The following is a 22,483-nucleotide window of genomic DNA, read 5'->3' on the forward strand; positions in this document are numbered from 1 at the left end:
CTCAGAACTTTCAAAATAATAAATTTCTGATTTCTTTGTGCTTAAGAGTTCAGTTCTCAGCTTATCTCTTTCCTCTCTTATATTACTGTAAGGTGTAAGTAGAAGTCAGGCTCCGCCTTGACCACTTAGTTTGGAAATCTCGTCAGGTACATATCCAAGTTAATCACTTACAAGTTCCTCTTTCAATCTGACATCAGAGCACAATTTTGCCAAGTTCTCTGCCACTTCATAACAAGAATTGCCTTTCTTCCAATTTCCAATCACATATTTATCATTTCCTTCTCAGGCCAAATCAGAAGTACCTCTAATATCCACATTTTTACTGACAGTCTCTTTAAAGCAATCCAGGCTTTTTCTATCAAGCATCTCACAATTCTTTCAGCCTCTGCCCATTATCCATTTCCAAAGCCATTTCCACATTTTTAGGTATTGGTAATAGCAGCACCCCATTTTCTAGTGCTAAATAAACACCATCTAATGGGTTGGTTTAAACAACAGGAATTTATTGGCACACAGTTTTAAAGCTAGGCAAATTCCAAAATTGAGGCATCAGCAAGGTGACACTTTCTCTCCAAAGACTTTGGCATGATAGGGCTGGCTGATAGTGATCCTTAGGCCTTGGCTTTTCTCTCACAGCAGCAACTTCCCTTTTCTCTTCCAAGTTCAGTTTACTTCCAGTTTCTTGCTGCTCCCCATGGCTTCTCTCTCTGTAATCTTCCCTATAATGCCTCCAGTAATAGAATTAAGACCCATCCTGAGTCAGTTGGTTCCCACCTTAGCTGAAGAAACCTCATCAAAAGGTCCTATTTACAAGGATTTCACACTCACAAGGATGGATTAAGATACAGAACATGATTTTTCTGAGGTACATAACTCCAAGCCACCATACACTTAGGGGTAAATCTGAAAAGAACACGTTCAGGACCTGTATGATGAAAACTACACTACACTGGTAAAAAATCAAATGAAAGCTAAATAAATGGAGAGAAATATTGAAAGATTGGAAGACACCACATAGTAAATCTGTCAATTCCCCCAAAATTGATGTACAAATTTAATGCAATTCCTATTAAAATACCAGCAGTGTTTTTTTGGAAACAGACAAGGGGGCTTATTCTAAAATTTATGGAAAGGCACAGTCCCTAGACTAGATTAAACAATCTTAAAAAAAGAATAAATTGGGAGGAGTCACTCTACACAATAATAAGTTTTACTACATAGCTACAGTAATCAAGAGAGTCATATTGGTGGAGGTAAAGACACATAGAGCAATGGAACAGAATAGAGAACTCAGGAATAGATCCACACAAATATGTCCAACTGATATTTGACAAAGGTGCAAAAGCAATTCAATGGAGGGAAGATTGTCTTTTCAATAAATGATGCTGGAGAAATTGGACATTCATAGGCACTCAAAAACATGAAAATTGACCTAAATTTCATACCTCATCAAAAACTAACTGAGACTAGATCACAGACTTAAATGCAAAATGTAAAACTGTAATAGTTTTAGAAAAAAACACAGGAGAAAATCTTTGGGATATAGGATTAGGCAAAAAGTTCTTAGACTTGACACCAATAGCACAATTCATAAAAGGAAAAATTGATAAATTGGACACCATCAAAATTTTTTAAATTTTGCTCTATTGAAACCCATGGGAAAAGGGTAAAAAGACAAGCTGCTTACTGGGAGAAAATATTTGCAAACCTCTTATCTGACAAAGGACTAGTATCTAGAATATATAAATAGCTCTAAAAACTCAACAGTAAAAAAAATCCAATTATAAAATGGGCAAAATTCTTGGAAACATTTCATTGAAGATGATACACGGCAGCAAATTAAAACCACAGTGAAATGGCATCACACATCCATCAGAATGGCTATAATAAAAATAAATGACAACACCAAATGCTGGCAAGGATATGGTGAAACTGGATCACTCATACATTGCTGGTGGGAATGTGAAATGGAGAATTTCAGCAGGTTGACATCACACTGAAACTATCTGAACTTTGATTAATTACCCAGGGAAAATTGAGCCAGCTAGCCTTTTCTCTTACATTAGTTCCTTTTTGCGGGGAGGGGGTGCTCAATAAAAATTTATTTAAAACCACAATAATAGAATTTTAGGCATTGCATATGGCAGGCATGGCATAGGGCAGGTGTAGTGTATGTGGAAGTTGGGATGACAGTTTGGTTTCTAGGATATTTCACATATGAGGCAGCTTCAGCTGATGCCAGCAGGCAATAGATTAGTTCCTTTTAAAAAACTTTTTTATCATGGATATTTCCAAATATTCACAAAAGCAGAATGGTATAATGAACTCACATGTACCCATTCAAAGTAGTTTTCTGTGTCCCAAACCAGTGTGCTTTAAACTGTGTTCTCTGTGTCTCAAACATGTATAATGAGTATCTACTACGTCAGGCAATATGATAAGTACTTTACATATGCTATCTTATTTATTCCTCACAATAGCCCTCTATGAGGTGGGGAGATACTATTGTTAAATCTATTTGATAGCTAAAGAAAGGGAGGCTTAGTGAAGCTGCCATGCCCATGCTTCACAGTTAATAAGCGGCAGAACAAGAATGTGAACTCATTTCTGTCTGTCTCCACAGCCCTTGCTCTTAAACACAAGACCTCCCCAGGATTTCCTGGACAGTTAATGCCATTGGCAGACATGTTACTTGTGAGTCTACTCCAGTGCCTTCAGCCGTTGCCTCCTGATACAGTAGAAACTTGTGGGCTTGGTCTAGGATGGGGGATCAACACAAAAAGCAGAAGGAAGACAGATTTGAAAGCACAACCTTGAAGAGTCTAAAAAATGTAGCCCTTGAAAACAACTGGCCCCTTAGGAAATCTCAAGAAGGGGAGATAAAAGCACTAGCACTATGTCCTCAGAACTATTTTCTTGTCTCCTGTTTCTCCTTTTCCAACCACCCCCACCTTCGCCACTGTTAACTCTTGCCATGTGGAGCTCTCTCTCTGAAAACCCACACGCAGCAAAATACAGAGAAGAACATAGAGGTTCAGAGGACACAAGTTCAGTCCCTGGGGGTGGTTCAAAGTGATCTAACCAGAACTAACATGAAAACATCAACCTTTTAGGTGGTATTTCTAAGGCAATGAAAAGAATGGTCAATTCAATTCAATCAAGTGGAAAAAACAGTCAATATAGTGAATAATTCAAAAGGGTTATTTGGCATAAGACAACTCAGTCAGCAGTATCACAGAGATATCAACAGTATCACATAGCCATAAGAAACCTTCCTAACCCTAATGTATCCTTTTCCAGTTAACTTTTGATTCTTTCCCCTCCCTTGTTGATGTACAGATTCCTATTGCCTGTTGGTGGTTGTAGGAAAAAAAGAAACTTAGTGACAAACAGTTTCTCTGGACATGAAACATCTCTGTGATAGACCCAGGGGATTAAAACAGGAAGTCTAAATATAAAATTTAATCCTAGCTTTGGCTTATAACGATCAGGAAAGAGTCATTTCTTCATCTGCCTTAATACAAATTTAACTAACCACCTACCTAATCCCCTCATTTGATATCTATATTTACCTGCTAATAAGAACTTTTAGAAAAGGGGTTTAATGACCCCTTAACTGAATCAGTTGGAGAAAATAGAATTTGCTTAAATATTTGCTCCAATCACAGTTGCCTCAATATTTTCTTGGCATGGAAATTTTGCCAGGAAAAGAAAATTTTAATGCAAAGTCACAACCATATCCTGATGCTTTCTTAGCTACAGAGCAAAGATGAAAATTTTAAAAAGAGATATAATTTACTACTGATGCATTGGCAGAAATTATTTTGTTATACAAATAACATGTTAATTTACAGGTACCATTGATTTTTTATAAAAGACTGAAAATTATAAAATAAATGTTGAATTTTCTTATTTCTAATATTTATGAGTCAATGAAATTAAAAAACAAAGCATCCTAATATAACTTCTGTAGCTTATACAGTGACTAAATTGTTCATATATGATTTTTCATCAAGCAAGATCTTTGAAAAAAAGATCTTTTTGCTCAAAACAGGGTTTTCTCCTGTAACAAGAAATCTAGAGGTAGGCAAGTAAGACTGGAAGCAATGGCTTCATTTCAACAGTATCTGCTGCATCCATCCACTTCTCTTCATACTCATTTTTACCAGAATAGTCCACCCCACCATCCAGATTGCTTGTACCTCAGCACTAGCCTCTACTGATTTCCCCACATCCATTTTTGGTTAGTTATCCCCACCAACTTGTTCACTAAGCACCTGCTGGGCACTCAATCCATCCCCCACAGTGTCACCAGAAATATCTTTCTAAAACACATTATCCCTTGCTTGAAACTAATCACTGGCACCCTGTTAATCTAGCTTCAGCTCAAGGCCCCACTCTTTCTCTTCACTTACCTGACTCTCAAACCAAATCAACTCACCACCCATTCCATGCTTTCCTACTCCATTCCTTAACTTACTAATTCCCTGTAACCTTCTTCTACAGTCAAAATCTTCTTTCTATCCTTCAAGACCCTATTCAAGTGTTTCCCCCCTTAGGCTACTGCTAACTGAATAGTTTCTTCAGTGCTCCAACAGAACCTTACTTTTGACCTTTCTCTGTATTACTCACTCTGCCCTATCCTGAAACAGTTACTTGTGCACATACCTATCTTGACTACAGCCTTCAAAGCCCTAAGTAAGAATTACTCTACTAGATTATAAAGACCTTGGGGTCAGAGTCCATGAGGTATATATATATATTGTTATGGCCCCTCAAGTGCCTAGTGGTTGCTCAATGAACAAGTGGCAAAGAATTTAATTTCCTGCCCCACAATATTCATTCATTTTACAAAAATTTACTGAGCATAAAATAAGCAGAAAAGATCTCTGTCCTTGTGGCTCTTACATTCTAATGGTAGGTTACAGACTAAACAATGAATAAGTAAATATATAGTATGTTTGATGGAGATAAATGCTAAGCAAAAAAATGAAGCAGGGAAAGGGGACAGAAGCAATGGGGATAGGGTTCAATTTTCTGCTGGGTGACCAAGGAAAGCCCTACTGAGAAGCTGACTATGAGCAAAGACCTGAAGGAGGGGGAGGGAATCAGCCATATTGACATCTGGGGAGGAGTGTTCCAGGCAGAGGGACAGAAGTGAGGCAAGGGCTTGTCTGGCACAGGCAGCCAGGAGGCCACTGTGGCTGAAGAGGAGTGAATGAGGGGGAAGAGGTCAGAGAGGAAGCCAGAGAAGCAACGGGAGGCCAGATCCTGGAGGGCCTTGTAGGCTATTGCAATGGCCTTGCCTTTGCTCTTTTCAAGATGGGGAGCCATGACTCAAGCTAAGTTTTGAAAGAATCACTCTGACTACTGGGCTTAGATTTGATTAGAGAGGTGACAAGGACAGGAGCAGGGAAGCCAGTTAGGAACTATTGCAATAAACTAGGTGAGAGATATTGTTCCCTATAGTTCTAAGCCCAGGCCTTCCCTGACTAGCAGGCTTTCTGGCCCCAGCTGCCCAGACTTATCCATGACACTCAGATAAGATTCTTCTAGCAATTACCTAGGTGCTCAAATCAAAGCCAGAGCTTGCCAGGTGAGTCCTAAACTGAACAATGAAACAGAGAAATAGGAGAAACTTGAAGGAAATGCCCGAAGAACATGACAACAGCCCAGGACAGTCCACAAGGGAGTAGCCAGGCTGTGCTACAAGGCTTCACAAAGAGGGACACCATAATGAGGGCCATCAAAATGAGGGTGTGCTGTCTACTTCCTATATCCCCTCAACAATGCTTGGGATTCCCAGGCAAGATAGCAAGTGTTGTTCTTTTTTCATTTTGCAGTTAGAGACACTGAGTCAAGGAACAAAGAATCTGGAAAAATTGTTTAGGGATCGAACAACCAGATAATACCAACTGAAAGATGTATCAAGGGTTAAAAGTGTGCTGTGAAAATCATCAAAACCAAGGAAATTTCAGGCAAAGCCTGTGAAAATACTTAAGGACTCAACAGAAACTTCTCAATTCCCACTAATAAAAAAAACAGCTAAGAAGTCTACACATACATATATAATTATAAATCTGTTAGTAAATACATTAAAAATGTCTGCCTTAACTCAACACATAACAAACACAGAGAAAAGTGTACAAGCTAAATTTTATCTTAAATATTTTAGGAAAAGTTCCTAACAGTGGTTAACTTGGGGTTTGGTGGAGAGGGAGTCTTTCATTACCTACATTATACATTTCTTTATTAATTTTGAGGCATTAAAAAGCAATAATGACAAAATACAGAAGAAAAAATGCACTGGTGAACTAGCCACTCAAAGGAGCCAATATTTTTGAGAAGCAAAGAGATGTAATAATGTGAATAACTGAAGCCTGACTTATCTGTGCTGTGGCATATTTTTGTACACCTGGGTTTTTGGTAATAAAAAATAGGGCCTACCTTCTTCAATAATAAAAGACAAGTTACCTAACAAAACCCTAGGAAGGACTACCAAAGAGGAATTAGATTTCATATTCTGGATACTATTATGAAAAAGGGTGAGCAGCTAACCCTACGTAATGAGGTAATGAGTTAAAGGTGATCTTGTTCAGAATCAAATCAAGACAGCTTCAGGCAGTCCTCAGATGGTTACCTCCCCAGAACATCTCTGAGGCATTTAGTCTTAGGTCTGTTTAAATAGCCTAGGGCTAAAAAAAGAAGTTAGCACATGGTCTCTCTTATTATTGTATTCTGCCATGGTGATTCTTAGAATAGCAGGAAGAACTATGACTATATTAAATGAGCTAGAATTAGTAGACATAAAGGGACATAGTTAAGGTGGACCAGTTGTCTGAGCTTTGAATTCCTGTGCTATTTTTTTTTTTGCTGCCTTGATGTAATCTAAACACAACTGTGATTCAAAATATCTAACGACAAATTTTCCCCAGTTCTGTGCTAGTCTTATTTTTGACACACACATACAAGTATAAACAGTTCCTGCTAAGTGATTAAAACTACAAGATTTTCAATAAGAATATCAAGAAAGTACAAGAGTCACATTAAAAAAGGCTTTTGAAAGCTTCACTTACCACTGGATTTAATTTCTCGGACGTAATTACTAGGGAACCAGCCTGTTCTCCCATTTAATGTGCCTTCCCACCAGCCACCTTCTTCAACTCGAGTGACATAAATGATGTCCCCTTTACAGACTGACAGTTCATCTTCATTAGTCTGCTTAAAGTTGAATCTTGCCTTTACTATCAACTGGTGACTTCCATTTTCCGTCATCTCCTAGAGAAACAAAAGCCACACCCCAATAAGTGCTCATCTAAATAAGGAGGGGTAGAAATTATACAGATTGGGGCAAGTAGGGTGGGATGAGCAAGGATACAACCCCAGGTCTATCTGAGTCCTGAATTTTTAACTTAGGGTTTCCCCAGGATTGGCCTCAGGGGTATTCATAACCCCCTCAAAACTGTATCCAAACTTTTGCATTGTGAGAATGTGTGTTTTGGAGGGGGTCCTAGCTTTTGTTTCCTTCTCCCCCAATCAATTGCCTAATGATAACTATATAACTGATCCAGGAAACAAAGTAGAGTGATAAAATATTCCACCCCATCCCCTACCCAACAAACACAGTCCACATGACTATATGATCAAGATTAAGAACTAACCCACTCTCATAAAATCTGCCTCCCACTTCCCAATTACAAAGAATATCTTAATTTGGCTAAGACTAAGTCATATGTAAAGATCAAATTACCCCATAGTTACCTAATGTAGCAATTTTTTACCAGCCATCCATGGATTGGGCTTAACTTTTTTGAGGGTCACAAATCCCTTTGAGAAGCTGATGAGCAAAATGGATCTTTGCCCCAGACACGTGTTCCATGAGTACATTTGCAGGAGATTTTGTATACAATTTGAGAGGGTCCAAGATGTGTGGGGTTATAGTGTTTATTAGCTTCTCAAAGGGATCTGTGACCTCAAAAAGGTGGAGAACTACCTATATACGTGATTTGAAACTAATAAGTCATAAATGGCTTAAAGCTTTTGATGGGGAATAAAGGTCTCACTCAAAGAGTTGAAGATGGGGTGTTTCCTCCCAAATAAAATCTCCCTATAAGACGCATCCAAAGATAACCGAGCAATGTCAATATGGGAGCTCATCACAGGCTGATATTTAAAATTAGGACTTGTTCAATAGCAATCAAAAGAAAAAATTAATGATGACAATAATTATGATGATAGCAGCTATTTAGTTCTAATACCCCTACGAGTAGGGCAAATAACAACGAACTGCCATCAGGAAGTAGTCATAGTGACCATTACATTAGTATAGCATTTTCAGTTAAATAAGTTGCCCAATTCTAGTAAGGAACAGAGCTGGGCCTTCAACCTTGATCTTCTGACTCTTGGACCCACGTTCCTTTGATTTGTTCTGATTGGGTCAGCCTGAATTGGTGCTAGGTTTAAAGTTAGTTTTCTGTTAACATCCAAACAAACAGGGTCTATCTTGCCACACATGGATGCAGAAACATCTGGGATACTGATCTAATTTTACAGATTTTAAAACAAGCAGGGGGAATCAGGGACTATACTTACCACTGCCTTTGACTGCCTTTGCAGTCCTGGAGCTGTGCTAGAAACTGCTCCCTGTGGGTTTGTCTGAGAACTATTAGCAGCACTAAGAGAAGAGGAACGTCCACATGGTCTTTCTGACAGCTGATCTGTGAAAAGAGGAGAAGGTATGGTAAAGGGAGCCACTCATGTTAGAAAAACACATATAGCTTAACATCGTTCATGGGACATTATCAAAGGCAACCTTGCTGTAATTCTAACTGATATCATTGTGCACATGCCAAGGTACATTTTATCCCCCCACCTCCCTTTTGGTGACTAGTTTCTTTTTCTTAACCTTACTGGCCATTGCTCTCCAGTAGAATGAAAAACAGCGACAGAGCCACATTTTCTCTTAACCCATTTCCTTACAACTCTTCCCTCCTGAACCAGTGGCAGCAGTATGCCCTGTTATCCAAGGCAGAACTATATTGAGTACCAAACAGCTGTTTGTGGCTCTTATTACTTTGAAATACTTTAAATTTCTCTCTTTGTTTTTTCGCCCATAACTGAGTGGTTCTTTTCTTACTCACATGTATTAAAATTTATGGCATATATAATGTAAAATCTCCCCTGTGCCTGTGGGGGGGAGGGGGAGGGGGAAGTGGAGAGGGGGAAGGGGGGATGGGGAATGGGGGAGGGGAAGGGAGAGAGTGTGTGTAGGGGTAACAGAATGTGAAAATGAGAGAGTGTGTGTCTGGGAAAGATGCGATCTTGATACTTGAATAATTTTTAAAAAATCAAACTCAGGAGTCTTCTCTTCCTTCAATCCTTGTGAAATTTGATCAGACCAGAGCTGAGCTGGCTGTTTTCAATATACTCAAGAGAGGAGCTGGCTTCTTTACAAATTCAAATGAGGGTTCTTTCTCCCTGCATTTATTTTTAAAAGATATAAACTACCAAGCCTAAAGACCAAACATTCCCTAGGCGACAAGCTCAGTATCCAAGTAATTTCCTTGATGCCGTGGGTTTTAACTTTCACCTCCTTGTATTTTTATAAATATCTGTGGCAAGGGAAGAGACTGTAAAACTTGCTAGGAGAGTTTGGCAAAGGAACGTATAATTTGTGTGGCATAATGTTAGAATTATACGATCCTCCCTGCCCAGAACTGGATAGTTGTCATGTGTGTTAAATATAGTTACTTGAATTAGCTGTACTTTATGCTATATGCCTTGCAATAGCTCAAAAGCATTTTTTTCCAAATAGCAAAAGAACAACCTCAGAGAAGTATTTTTACAGTTATTGTTATTATATACAGCTCTTTTGACTAAAACTATAATTACTTGATAGCTTCCTAGATGCTCCATTCTATTTGGCACTTGATTATATTGTCTGCTCTTGTTCTCTAATTGTTTCACGTGTGTAAGTTGAGCCTCCCTAAATAGTCTGTAATTTTTCAAGGGTGGGGACCATATCTTATACTTCCTTTGTAGCACATGGCAGTGCTGGGCACATAGCCTATTGACTCTCCAGACCAACAGTCTGAGCAGCAAGATCGGTGTTTGGGTATAAGGGCTCCAGAGTCAGTCAAATATGGGTTTGAATCCCAGCTCTTGCCACTTACTTTCCATTTGGGCAACTGTGGGCCAACATTTCCTTACTTGTAAGATGGACCTAATCATAATAATACCTACCCCCAGGGTTGTTACAAAGATTGAATGAGACCTCCCATGGTCCTCAGGAAAGCCGAGATCCATGATAAGGGCTAAAAGCCCTTTAACTACGATTATTACCCAGTTATAAGTAAGATACTATATCACAGAAAGAGTGAAGTTACACATAAGTTTATCATCATCTTTGCATCTACTAGAATTTATATTTAATACTTCCAATGTGGTGGGTATTAAACATTTAAACAAAAGATAGTCTTTTCATACACTATGTACCTGAGGTTTCATCTCCAGTGTAAGGTTACTGAGGGGTTCCTTTACATGGACAAAGACAAATGTGAAAACTATGAGAAAAACAATTGTAGTGGGGAAGAGGAACTAGCGGTCATATTTTGTAAACTTTATGAAAAAGGGAACTGGTCTTTCTCTCTTTATTTTCTGTCCTGTTGTGTTCATTTGGTTATTCAATAGATTTAACTGAAATAACTTCTTGGTTCTTAACCTTATAGCAAGGGCATTAGAATGACATCTGTGGTAGGCATGTTTAAATTCCTTTTTTTAGCAGTTTTATTGAGATATAGTCACAAACCATACAATCCATCCAAAGTGTACAATTAATGGTTCACAGTATCATCACACAGTTGGGCATTCATCACCACAATCAATTTTAGAACATTTTCATTACTGAAAAAAAATTCCCTTACCCCTTAACCCCGCTATTATTGTGTTCAAATTCTAAGCCATAAAAAATTAAAGCATTTGACACTATTGGTGGTTTATTTGGCGGGGGGAGGGGAAATTTGCACTGAACTAGCAATCCTGGCCATGGTTGGTTCCTAGAGTAATAAGAAACACGTGGATCCAAAAATGTCACCCAGAACTCACAAATCACAAGCCCTTGCTTACCTTCTGTTGCTTTGTTGACAGCTAGAAGAGTGCTCAGAACCTTGGAGAAATTGACCCCTGAATAAAGGTCATCAGGATCAAATACCTATGAGAAAGGAAAATTGAAACTGTGAAACACTGTAAGCATTCAACTCAACAAACACAACTATCAAAAGGCCCTTCCTCCAGCTCTTAAAAGAGAAAACGTAAAAGCCAAGAGGCAAACTTCTGTATACCTTTGGGAGAAATGAAAGCGGCAGCTGAGCCGCCTAATGACATGTGGCAGGCCGTCAGTGAGTCAGAGAGAAGCAGTAATGGGAAATGAAAGCCAAGCAGAGAACACAGCGCCCACCAGGAAATACGCAGTGTGTACTCAGACCCATTCTTCTGACCCAAATATATCAATACTCTCAGCCATTATGGAAACTCATATGCATGGGTTACAATTAATGCCCATCACCTACAAAATATATAACAGTCCACAAATAAGGAAGTGGAGCCTTTTTGATACTTGTATTCATCTTTGCAGTTTATTAACTGTCCTCAGTACAGGCACTGTGGTAGCACCTTTCTCTCTGCTCCCCTTCATCCCTACTTCCAACCACTGACTGGATTCCAACAGCCTCAGATCCCAACTCCAGAAAGCCCAAACTTTCTGCCCAGGTCTGCCTTTTGCTTCCTAACCTCAGTTCCTAGTTTCTTCTCCCTGACATCGCCCCTCTCAGCTGATCTTCATGGATTTGAACCTTTGCTTGCTTGAACCTATGGGTTCTTTCTGACCTCAGGTGACTTTTATGGCCTTCTTGATACTAATCAACTCTCAGCAAAAAACAAACAAGTAAACAAACAAACAAACAACAACAACAACAAAAATGTTAAGTACCGTCATTCAGGTATGCTACTATCCCTAGCAAAGATACCGGTCATTTGTTGGTGTTTTAAATATAATTCAGTTGTATTAAATGCATTGAAATGTATTGATTCAGAGAATATAAGTATTCCTAAGCACGAACACATTGATCTATCAATCTGCCAATCAATGATATAGATATACATATTTACATGTCTGTATATAACCAGATGCACACATTCTGGATGGAAATGCCCCTACTAAAAACAACTTGCTCCAGAATGTCTAGAAGACTCTTAAAGAAAACAGATTGCATCATTTTCCCCCCAAATGTGATGATGGGAATAAAATGTACCTTTTCATGTGGGATGTGATTAGTAATGGGCCTAAGATTTTGAAGGGTCTGTCTTCCCATTAGGTAGAGACATTTGTTCAATTTCTAATCTGCATATTTTCTGGGAACCATGTCAAGACAAATTTTTATCTTTTTTTTTTTGGTATGTAATCTTAAAGACCTAAAATCTTACTCTAGAATGGAAATATAAAATATCCAAATTCTTTCAAATTTGGGGGGTCAATATAGATAATACATGCAAATGTGAGCCTACACAAGTCTGTCTATTTGGGGTTCACAAATCTGCTATTCATTTAATCAGTTAATATTTTGCATTCAAATTTAACATGACTGAAGAGTCCAACTGCACCTAAAAATGAGACATTAATATACCTGTAGTGAAGTATATTATATATTTTCTCTCTATATATAGAAATATAAATATTTCTGAAGAATTAACTGACACTATGATCCAAATATGTTTCTGAATGCTACAATACAAAATTCAAAGTTTTCCCAGGAATAAATTGTCAGGAGGTCTCTTTTAATCTGCTGAAACCTGCATGAACAAGATGCAATAGACTCTGGAGAGAGTATCCAGTATCCCAGTGGTTCCAGACTTATGAAAGCCCCCTTAGAGCAATGATCCAGTGGGAAAGTATTCATGACATGTATGCCAAAGTGGTAACAAAGCAAAAAATACTCTTGTTTTTTAGCCCATAATTCCTAATGAGGGTGTGAATATGTGTGTGCATGTGGATGCATGTTTTGGGTGGGTGTGGTGGAGATGAGTAGAGTCTAAAATAATAAGCAGAAGTAAAGATTAGCAGAGCAAGGCCTGAGAGGAAAAGCTGTGATGAAAATCTCCTTCTTTTTTTATGTTACTCCTTATCCAAACTAATTGACTGCCTATAGGTGGCAACAGTGGTACTATTCACTTGTACTGGCACTTGACTGAATTTGAGAACAAATAAACTGATCAGAAAATGAAATGTACATCAACATAAGTTATTGCATCTGCTTGAGGGAAGTTGCCTGGGACTGTACACAGTTCCCTTTTGAGAGACTCCAATACACTAGAGTTTACCAACGGACACTGCTCTTCTCACTGCAAGCCTGTCTTGTAGCATTAGGAGTTACACAGGAAGTTAGAAAAGGCCTCTAGAGTCTAGTAGAGAAAGCAGTGCCTGAGGATTATGATTTGAAAGCAATCAGAAGATCAGATACAACGACCAACACCCTCTACTGCACCACACCCTCCCAAGTCCCAAATTGAATGATATTTGAAATTCCACCCCAGACCTCTTCCTTTAAGGTTCCTACTAAAATGGAAATATTATTTGAAAGGAAGGTAATACTTTCAGCTGTTATCAGTCATTTATACCTTAGTGAAATGAGAGGTGTGAGACAAGTTTAGAAAAGATGATGTGGAGGAAGTCCAAGGGCACCAGGACCCAACTGACAAAGAGCAAAGGAGAATTCCCCAATGTGAAGGAAGTGGGAAGAAAACAAGGGAAAATTAGATTACAGTAGAGAACATTTGCCTAGGACTAATCTCACTCTTTCATATATACAAAATGGAGAACCAGTGCCTATTTTCCTCTGCAAAACACTGGGACCCATTAATAAGTAATGCAAATTTACACATCTATGGTGTAGGTGATTATCCAAAACAAGTTCATAATGATACTCATCTCTGGTTCCTGGGAAAGCCTCACTAGCCTGTTTAGTGTCTCTGGCATATGACCAAGTCCCAGATTAGCCTAACTTTGTACCTATTTTGGTCCAGAGGTAGATAGTACAGAAATAAGTTGGTTAGTTCCAGTTGGATCTGTGAAGGTCAAATAAACAGCAGGGTTCCCTCCCTCCATTCATCCTACCACCAAGGTGACACAGACAAGAAAGAATGGACTGCTTCTTAGATTGCTACTAGATGGTTTCAAGGTACCACTCCTGCAACTGGATGAGACAAGGTTCAAGTATAACAACAACAAAGATAAACAAAACCGTCTACTACTCTGGGTGCATAATGAGAGACAAGGATTAAATCTGAGTTAAAATTTTTTAAAAGTAGATACATAGAGTCAATTAAAAGTCCAATCCTACACCAGCAGATGAAATCAGACAAGACATTCAATTTTAAAATCTTTCCTGACATTTTTTCCATTTTGGATATCTGCAATGACAGCAAAACCTATTTTCCATTCACTAAATAGCAAGTGTTAATTCTGAATTGTTGGAGATCTTCCAGTATAAACTGCACAGAAGCTAATATTTTTATGGCTTTACAAATAGATCCTTTTGGAGTAGTTCTCAGTTTCAGCATGTATACTATTTTATGACATCTTCCCTAAACTGACAAAAAGAAGGAAGCGCCTGAGAAGAAATTCTCCCCAACCCCTTGCCTCCTTCCTTTTATTTGCTAATGTTAATTACAACAGCTACCATTTACTGGATTCACTGAGCCCTTGCTATGTGCCCGGCACCATGCTTGGCAATATATATATATTTTTTTCATTGCATTTGATTCTCCCAGCAAGCCTGAGATATAGGTACAATTATTTCCCACATTTTGCTGATGAGTAAACTGAGGCTCAGAGTGGCTAAGTCACTGAGTGAGAAAGTGATGAAGCCAATAAAAATAAACAAGAAAGTGCTCTGAGGGATGTTGTAGTCCTGCATGCATACTTTATGTTTGGTGAGACATGAAAGTAATAAAAAAGAAATCTGTTGGTTTATATACAAAAAGAAATACCTTCCTGTTGTCAATAAAAGTAGCATCTGTACCTCCTGCAACTAGTTTGTTCCAACCTCTAAGATGACTAATTCAACTAATTGTGGCCAAAGAGAAAATCTTCCATATGACAAGGCTGTCCCCAAAGGGACCTTGCCTACTTCCTGCATTCTCCTTCCCATTCCAAGGGACAGCCCCGACCCAGCAGGCAGTTGGCCATGTTTGCCAGAAGCAGGGAAGAGCTGCACTGAACTACTTGTACTAATTCATCTGGTTCCACCTTGTGAGCCCCAGTCCACATTTGTGAAGTGCTAGTTGGGTGGAGGTCCAGCCTGTGGTTACAGGAAACAGCTAAACTGTCTGTGCCGTGCGCAATGACATTCAGTCCCCTGATTTCTTTGGTACCATGCTCTTACCACCTGAGTTAACCAGTCACAGCCCCAGCCACATCCTGGTTAAGAGAAGTCATACCCTATTCTAGTTCAGAACTAAACAACTTTACTGAGTAATGTCTCTAAAATCATGTGGCTTCAGTACCACCCAATCAACTTATATTTAAACTTAATTTGGGGTTTGGGGTGATCATAATGGGCTCCATCATTCAATTCTTATGACAGCCACAAAAATCTAATCAACCGAAAAGAAAGTAATTTAGTGGGATCATAGAGATGTAGCTTATGTATCAGGTCCACAAAAATAGTAAAAGATCACAAATATTTGACGAACATTCCAGCTCTCCCTGTTCTTATTGTTCTTATTGAACAAAATCTTAAATTAACTTAGCTCATCTTGAATCACATTTTCTAGTTCTCACAGCTGAGCACACTGTCTCTGTTAACCCCTGAACTTTGGAGGAAATGTCATTTACATAGTGCGACAGAGCAAGCCAATCTGAGATGCTTAGTCATATTTCACTGGGTGGCAGTGCTCCTGGCTCTGCAGACACGACCTGGGATGCTTCCACAGAGCTCCAACTAAAAGGAGTCACAAAGTCAGCATCAAATAATGCTCTTAGCTCAGAAATTGGACTCACTTGCCCACTAGTATCCATTTACTAGAATGCAGTGGATGGCATTTGTACCCTACTTGATTTTAAATAATAACTGCTCATATTTGGATATGGAGCAAACTTAACAGAGTAAACCGTGATCTCTACTCTGCTCTTGTTTCCTCCCTTTCTCTCTATTTCTGTGATTTAGGGAACAAGATCTGAGTTGTGCATGTAGCTGCAATAACACAGTGTGTTGAAATGAGCACTATGTGGGGGTCAGAAGACTTTGACTCCAATGTCAGCTTTATCATAGCTGAGCAAGTTGTAAGGCCTGTTTTCTGGCCAGAGCACTCTCTCCTAATAAAGAAATCTTCATGGTGAGCCAAATAATAATTAGAAATGTGCTGGATAGCACAGAATCAAAACAAAGGGAGTCTGGGGTATCACAGTCTAATGTGATTATTGACCATTTATAAGTTGGTTTTTCAAAATGTCATTTCTTTAAAAATTACATATTTATACATTCTGGCTGTATCTTGATGCCACTGCATAATGGGATTTAGATTGTGATTGTGGACAGCTTTAAATACCTATGTTCTTCTGTCCTTGTGGATTTAGAGTCACTTTATATAGCTAATATGGGCTCCTAGATTACTTGGACTCCTAGAATCCAGAGCCAGGAAGTTCAACTTCATAGAGCTCCTGGAGGTAGCAGCAAAAATAGGAGAGTAATCTTTCACCACTCACTTTTATTTCAAAATCACCAAAACCACTCCCTGCTGGCCACTTTGGCATCACCAGCATCACTCATCACCATGTCAAACCTAATGATTTCCATTCTTCCCTGTTAGCACTCCTATGAGGGGTGGGGAACGGCTACCTCCATAGCACTTATCTTTGTTGAGTATTAAATTTTCAGGAAAGAGAGGAATGAATGGGGAATGATATAGGCATCTTGGTGGGGACAATCACAGGATTTAAAAGACAGAAAGCGAGAGAGAGAAAAAAAAAACTGGTGGGAGAAATTCTCACCAGAAAGACAATAGGCATGAAGAAAGGGAAAGACGAAATCTCTCCTCTCAATAGAGCTTGCCAAGCCAAGGACAGGAAGCTGGAGGCTGAGAACCAGCTGCCTTACTGCCAGCCATTGTGGCCAGCCCCCTGCCCCTCCTCCCGTGCTCTTGTCCCCAGATCCTTGGCAGGAGCCACACTAGCTGCCAGTTTTGAGGGGTGGGGTGGACGGGTGATGCCTCAGCTGCTGGAGTGGCTGTATGCCAGACCTGGGGAGCTTCCTCCTTACCACCCCCACCCCCACCCCTTCAGAGAAGGGGACTATAGTCCTAGTGTTTCAAATTGGAATGCAGAACACATTTTCCCAGAAAAATAACGTCATACCTGCTGCTTAGTGTCTGTGTGTTCTATAGTTCAGCCACATTAGGTATTAAACAGGCTGTTGTGGGCCAGCCAGAAACATAACCACTGTGCAGAGCCTTTTTGTGATGGGGAAATGTTTTCTGTGTTCCTAACAATAATGTACCCAAGAACTTTTGAAAAATAATCCATTTTTAAATCGGAGAACGCCTGGATGTGTGCTCCCAAATCAACATCCTTTATGCTTTTTCTTTGTCCTTTCATATAAAGTATGAACAAATGCTCTAATCACTCTGAGTACTATTTATTTTAGAAATCTCCAGGATGACACAAGCTATACATATGAAGACTATGGGAATATCCTCAGAAATTTCAACAGTTGACAGCTCCCGCCCTTAGGGACCATTTAAGGAGGGGACTCACCTGTGAAGATGGGGCTTCCGCAGCCCCTCCTTTCCTAGGAAAATACTGTGATACAGGGTTAGAGCCGAAGAGCCTGGCAGAAGCAACGGATTCACCACGAATTCCATGCACAGGAGAGACTGATGTTAAATGAGCCCCACACAAAGATTAGGGAGAGACAAGGGCAATGAAAAAGCGAGCCGCTGCAGGTCACTTTAAACAGCAGCTCTTCTGGCACTTTTACCTGTTGCCTTCCATAACCTTGCCCTCATTTATCTTTCTTTTGAATGGCTACAGCCTCACCCCTTGCATAGACACTTCACTCTAAAGTCTTCAATTATCTATCACTGTAATGTTATCTATTTAATCTATGGGTCTTAAGATCAGTTCTGGATTGTCAATTAGAATGAGGGCTCTTTGGAGTCCAAATTCCCCCACAGCCCTGACACTGTATTCAATATATATGAGACACTTGATAAATAATCATCATTGGTTGATCAACAGGATGTTCTGTCAGAGAAACTTAAATATAAATTAAGCCTAGAATATAAGCTCCATGAAGTCAGTTTTTATTGTTTTTCATTTCTGTATCCCCGGTGCCTAAAAGAGTGCCAGTCACATAGTAGGCACTCAATAAATAGTGGATGAATGATTGAAAGTTTATAATCTTTTGCCAATAGATGATTAATCATAACTGAAGACAATGCACTGTTAAAATTATAGTTAAGTCAAAACAAATATAATTTAATTAAGAAAAGAAACCTATTTCCATGCAGCTTTCTAGGAACCATCTACTGTCTAAAATAAAACACTTGAATCGTCTGTAAAATTAAGCTCCATGACCATGATGATTACCAAAGGTGCTTTAAAAACTCCATGGTTGTAGATTTCATTGAATTGAATATTGGCAGAGTCCACAATCACTGGACCATCCTAGTTAACACAGGGTCCTTTAAATCCCACCACAAAGCAACATGACCTAAGTATATGAAGAAGGGAAGCTGGAAGGAATTGTGACATTTTACTGTTTTGCTGGTACTGCTATACTTTCTTTTAACCACTTTATTGTAGGATGACTTTTCTAAATGACAAGCTACTCTCACCTGTTCATTCTCATGCTCTAAAATCAGCTCCAAGTTACAGCCAGAGCACAGTTGGCCCAGACAAAATATGGCAAAGTAATTCACCAGAAGCAAGAAGTGGTAACGGGCAATTTGAAAGATTATAAATCACATGCCCAAAGTCCCATTTATATGAGCTAATCTAAATGGGAATGATGTGGTGCCAAACTTAACTACCATTTTCTTTCTTTAGAGGTCACTTTCAGTCATTCATTTTGCAAAGACTTTTAAAACTCCTTGCTTAAGTCTATATGTGAGCCACGTGTTCAAAAATAGATCATTTTTAGAGATGCCCATCAATGTTCAACAGACATCAATTTAGTAATTAATTAATTTTTACTCCATCTTATTCCAAACAGAATTTGTACCTGGGAAACAGTCTAAACACTGTGAGGTGGTATGCCAGTTTGAATGTATTGTGTCCCCCAAACGCCATTATCTTTGATGTAATCTTGTGTGGGCAGACATTATCAGTTTTGATTAGATTTCTTTGAGTGTTTCTTTGGAGAGGCACCCCACCCAGCTGTACGTGATAACTCGGATGAGATAATTTCCATGGAGGCATGGCCCCACCCATTTAGGGTGGGCCTTGATCAGTGGAACCATATAAATGAGCTGATGGGCAGAGGCAACTTAGTGCAGCTGTGAGTGACGTTTTGAAGAGGAGCTACAGCCAAGAGGGACACTTTGAAGAATGCACAGAAGCTGAGAGAGGAACTGCAGTTTACAAAGACATTTTGGAGATGGCCTTTGAAAGCAGACTTATGCTCTGGAGAAGCTAAGAGGAAAAACACCCCAAGAGCAACTGAGAGTGACATTTTGGAGAGAAGCTGAAGCCTAGAGAGGAACGTCCTGGGAGAAAGCTATTTTGAAACCAGAACTTTGGAGCAGATGCCAGCCACGTGCTTTCCCAGCTAACAGAGGTTTTCCGGATGCCATTGGCCATCCTCCAGTGAAGGTACCCGATTGCTGATGTGTTACCTTGGACACTTTATGGTCTTACGACTGTAACTGTGTAACCAAATAAACCCCATTTTATAAAAGCCGATCCATCTCTGGTGTTTTGCATTCTGGCAGCATTAGCAAACTAGAACAGGTGGGTATTCAGAAGCTCAAATATCAGAGACATCAGGAACGGTGCTTCAATTGACATCCATGTCTCTCAAAGCACAGTGATTCATTCATCAAAAGTCTAATGCAACCCAGCCCAGTAGGGGCCTACAAGATCAAGTTCACACTCTTCAGGCTGCCATTCAAACTTTTTCTCCAACTGGCCCCACTCTAGCAAGCCCATCATTCCTTACCGTCATTTCCTTGTATGTCCCAGAACCCTTCGTTTTCTTTGCTTTGCCTCTCTGATATTTACACTTTTCCCTCAATCATCTGAATCCTGACTCTCCTTCAAGCCCCATCCCAAATCACTCCCCTCCATGGGGTCTTCCCAAACACTATACCTCAGTACAAAATGGGCTCCCCTTTTTCTGAATTCCTCTTGCATTTATGCTCTAGACCTTGGAACCACTAACTCAGATAACTAGTCATACACTTCTACACACTGTTAAATATCATTGTTTCACATATACAGTATATACCGCTTCTTTCCAACTAAGCTATAAAGCTCCAGTAGGCAGGAGCCCACAGTCCCAGGCAGGGCACTCACTAGATGAAGTACTTGCTGCTATTCATCTTTCCTCCCAACTTAAAATTAATACACATAGATATATTTTTTCCCATCAGAAACACCTGTGCTTTCGGTATATGTTTCCCAGAAGGAAACAAAGGAAAAAAGGTAAATATTTTTTTCTAGCTGCACTTGATGAATCAGGGCTTATATATTTTCCATCACTTAGTAAAATAAATTCTGCTTTCGAATTTGAATTTCAGTCACTTGAGAGAAGTTGACAAAGCATTTACCTCATGTATTAGTTTCCCGGCTGCAAAAAAGTACCATACAATGGGTTGGCTTAGACAATGGGGATTTATTAGCTCACAGTCTTGCGGCTAGGAGAAGTCCAAAATTGAGGAGTCAGAAAGATGATGCTTTCTCCCTGAAGACAGTGGCATTCTGGGGCTTGCTGTTGGCAGTCCTTGCACCTTGGCTTTTCCATCACATGGCAATGCACATGGCAGCATGTTCTCTCTTCCAGGTTCTCTTGACTTCCAGCTTCTGGCTGCTCCCCATGGCTTCTCCTTCTGTGTCCAATCTCCTGTGCTTATAAGGACTTCAGCCATATTGGATGAAGGCCCACCCTCATTCAGTTTGTGTACCCCTTAACTAATTACATCTTCAAAGGTCCTATCTACAATGAGTTCACACCCACAGGACCAGGGGTTGGGCCCCAAACATGCCTTTTGTGGGGGACAAGATTCAATCCCCAACACCTCACTAAAAGGATGTATACTTACTGCCTGGGATCACTTGGGAGAAAGCAACAATTAGAGCATCCAAACGTGCAAATATCACCCTTTTGAAAGCCCAATAAAATCAAGAGAGTTTGTTTAATATAAGAAAGAAAAAGTGGCCTGTGAACTGGAAAAGCAGAGGCACTCTTCTATATGGCATCATGTGACCCAAACTCACACAATTTTAATTTTCTTTTTTTTTTTAATTTCTAAAAAACTTGGAACATGTACTCTAGCATATAGAAACTGAGTCAGTTCTATAAATAAAAATCAACTCTTGGTAATATACAGGTAGACTTTTAGATCTGTGAACCAAAATAAAATTTTCAAAATTCATTCATTCATTTATTATTAATTCAAATATTTACTGAACACCTAGTACATGCCAGGCATTCATGCATAAACTTGTTTTAAGATGAGAAATAAAAAGGACATTATATAAAATTTGGCAAAGTCACCCTGAGTTACATCAACCCTTAAACCATTGTTTTCCATTCTGTTGCCTTTCTTTGAAGGTGACTTTTTAAATTCCACATCAAGATTTTCCCAATATGCAACACATTCCCAAACACCAGAATGTCTTCAGAGAATGCAAATTGGTTATAGTACAGTGAAAATTCTTATTTACATTATCACAATATACATTTTCCTAAAGAAGTTGTTAAATTTCTTGTTAGTAAAATACAGCACTCTCTTGTTTTGCATACTTTTCTCAGAAACTCTTGGTAAACATCCCCAGTTTGCTAGAGACCTAGCCGTGAAGAACAGAATTACAAGATGAAATGTTCCTTAGTGTTCAGGCCTGCTTCACAGGCAGGGCTCTTCATAAAAGATGTTAAGGGCTTGACACTTTAAAGGTGTCTCTTAAAATGATGTCCCAGCTTCCAAGGAGTTGGAAAGGTCTATGTTATTGTCTGGAGTGAGACAAGCCCTTAACAATGGTTTCACTCACTGCTTTGCAAACTGCTATATTTCGTTCCACCTTAATTCAATTCCTTCTTTTCCCTACTGCCCTCTTCCATCCATCAATTGACACATCTCTGATCTCTGTAATAATAACCAAATCCTCAAGAAAGTAAAAAAAACTGGGATTTTACTCTATTTGTCTAAGCAGAACTTAATTAGGACAGTAAATCAGTCAGAAATCAAATAGAAATGGTGTGACTATGTGCTG

General features: G+C 39.3%; 1 protein-coding gene across 3 annotated transcripts in view; it reads right to left on the bottom strand.

Moving 5' to 3' along the window:
• ARHGEF6 (Rac/Cdc42 guanine nucleotide exchange factor 6) overlaps nucleotides 1-22,483 on the bottom strand; it is a 135,566-nt gene that overhangs the window by 91,163 nt on the left and 21,920 nt on the right. For all 3 annotated transcript variants that reach the window (XM_037821148.1, XM_037821150.1, XM_037821149.1), the window contains 3 exons: nucleotides 11,125-11,209; nucleotides 8,593-8,717; nucleotides 7,077-7,278 (listed from right to left, as the gene is read on the bottom strand). In XM_037821148.1, the coding sequence (XP_037677076.1) occupies nucleotides 7,077-7,278; nucleotides 8,593-8,717; nucleotides 11,125-11,209 (412 nt within the window). The remainder of the gene's footprint in view (nucleotides 1-7,076; nucleotides 7,279-8,592; nucleotides 8,718-11,124; nucleotides 11,210-22,483) is intronic.

Source organism: Choloepus didactylus, chromosome X (assembly GCF_015220235.1).
Source record: "Choloepus didactylus isolate mChoDid1 chromosome X, mChoDid1.pri, whole genome shotgun sequence".
Taxonomy (NCBI): domain Eukaryota; kingdom Metazoa; phylum Chordata; class Mammalia; order Pilosa; family Megalonychidae; genus Choloepus; species Choloepus didactylus.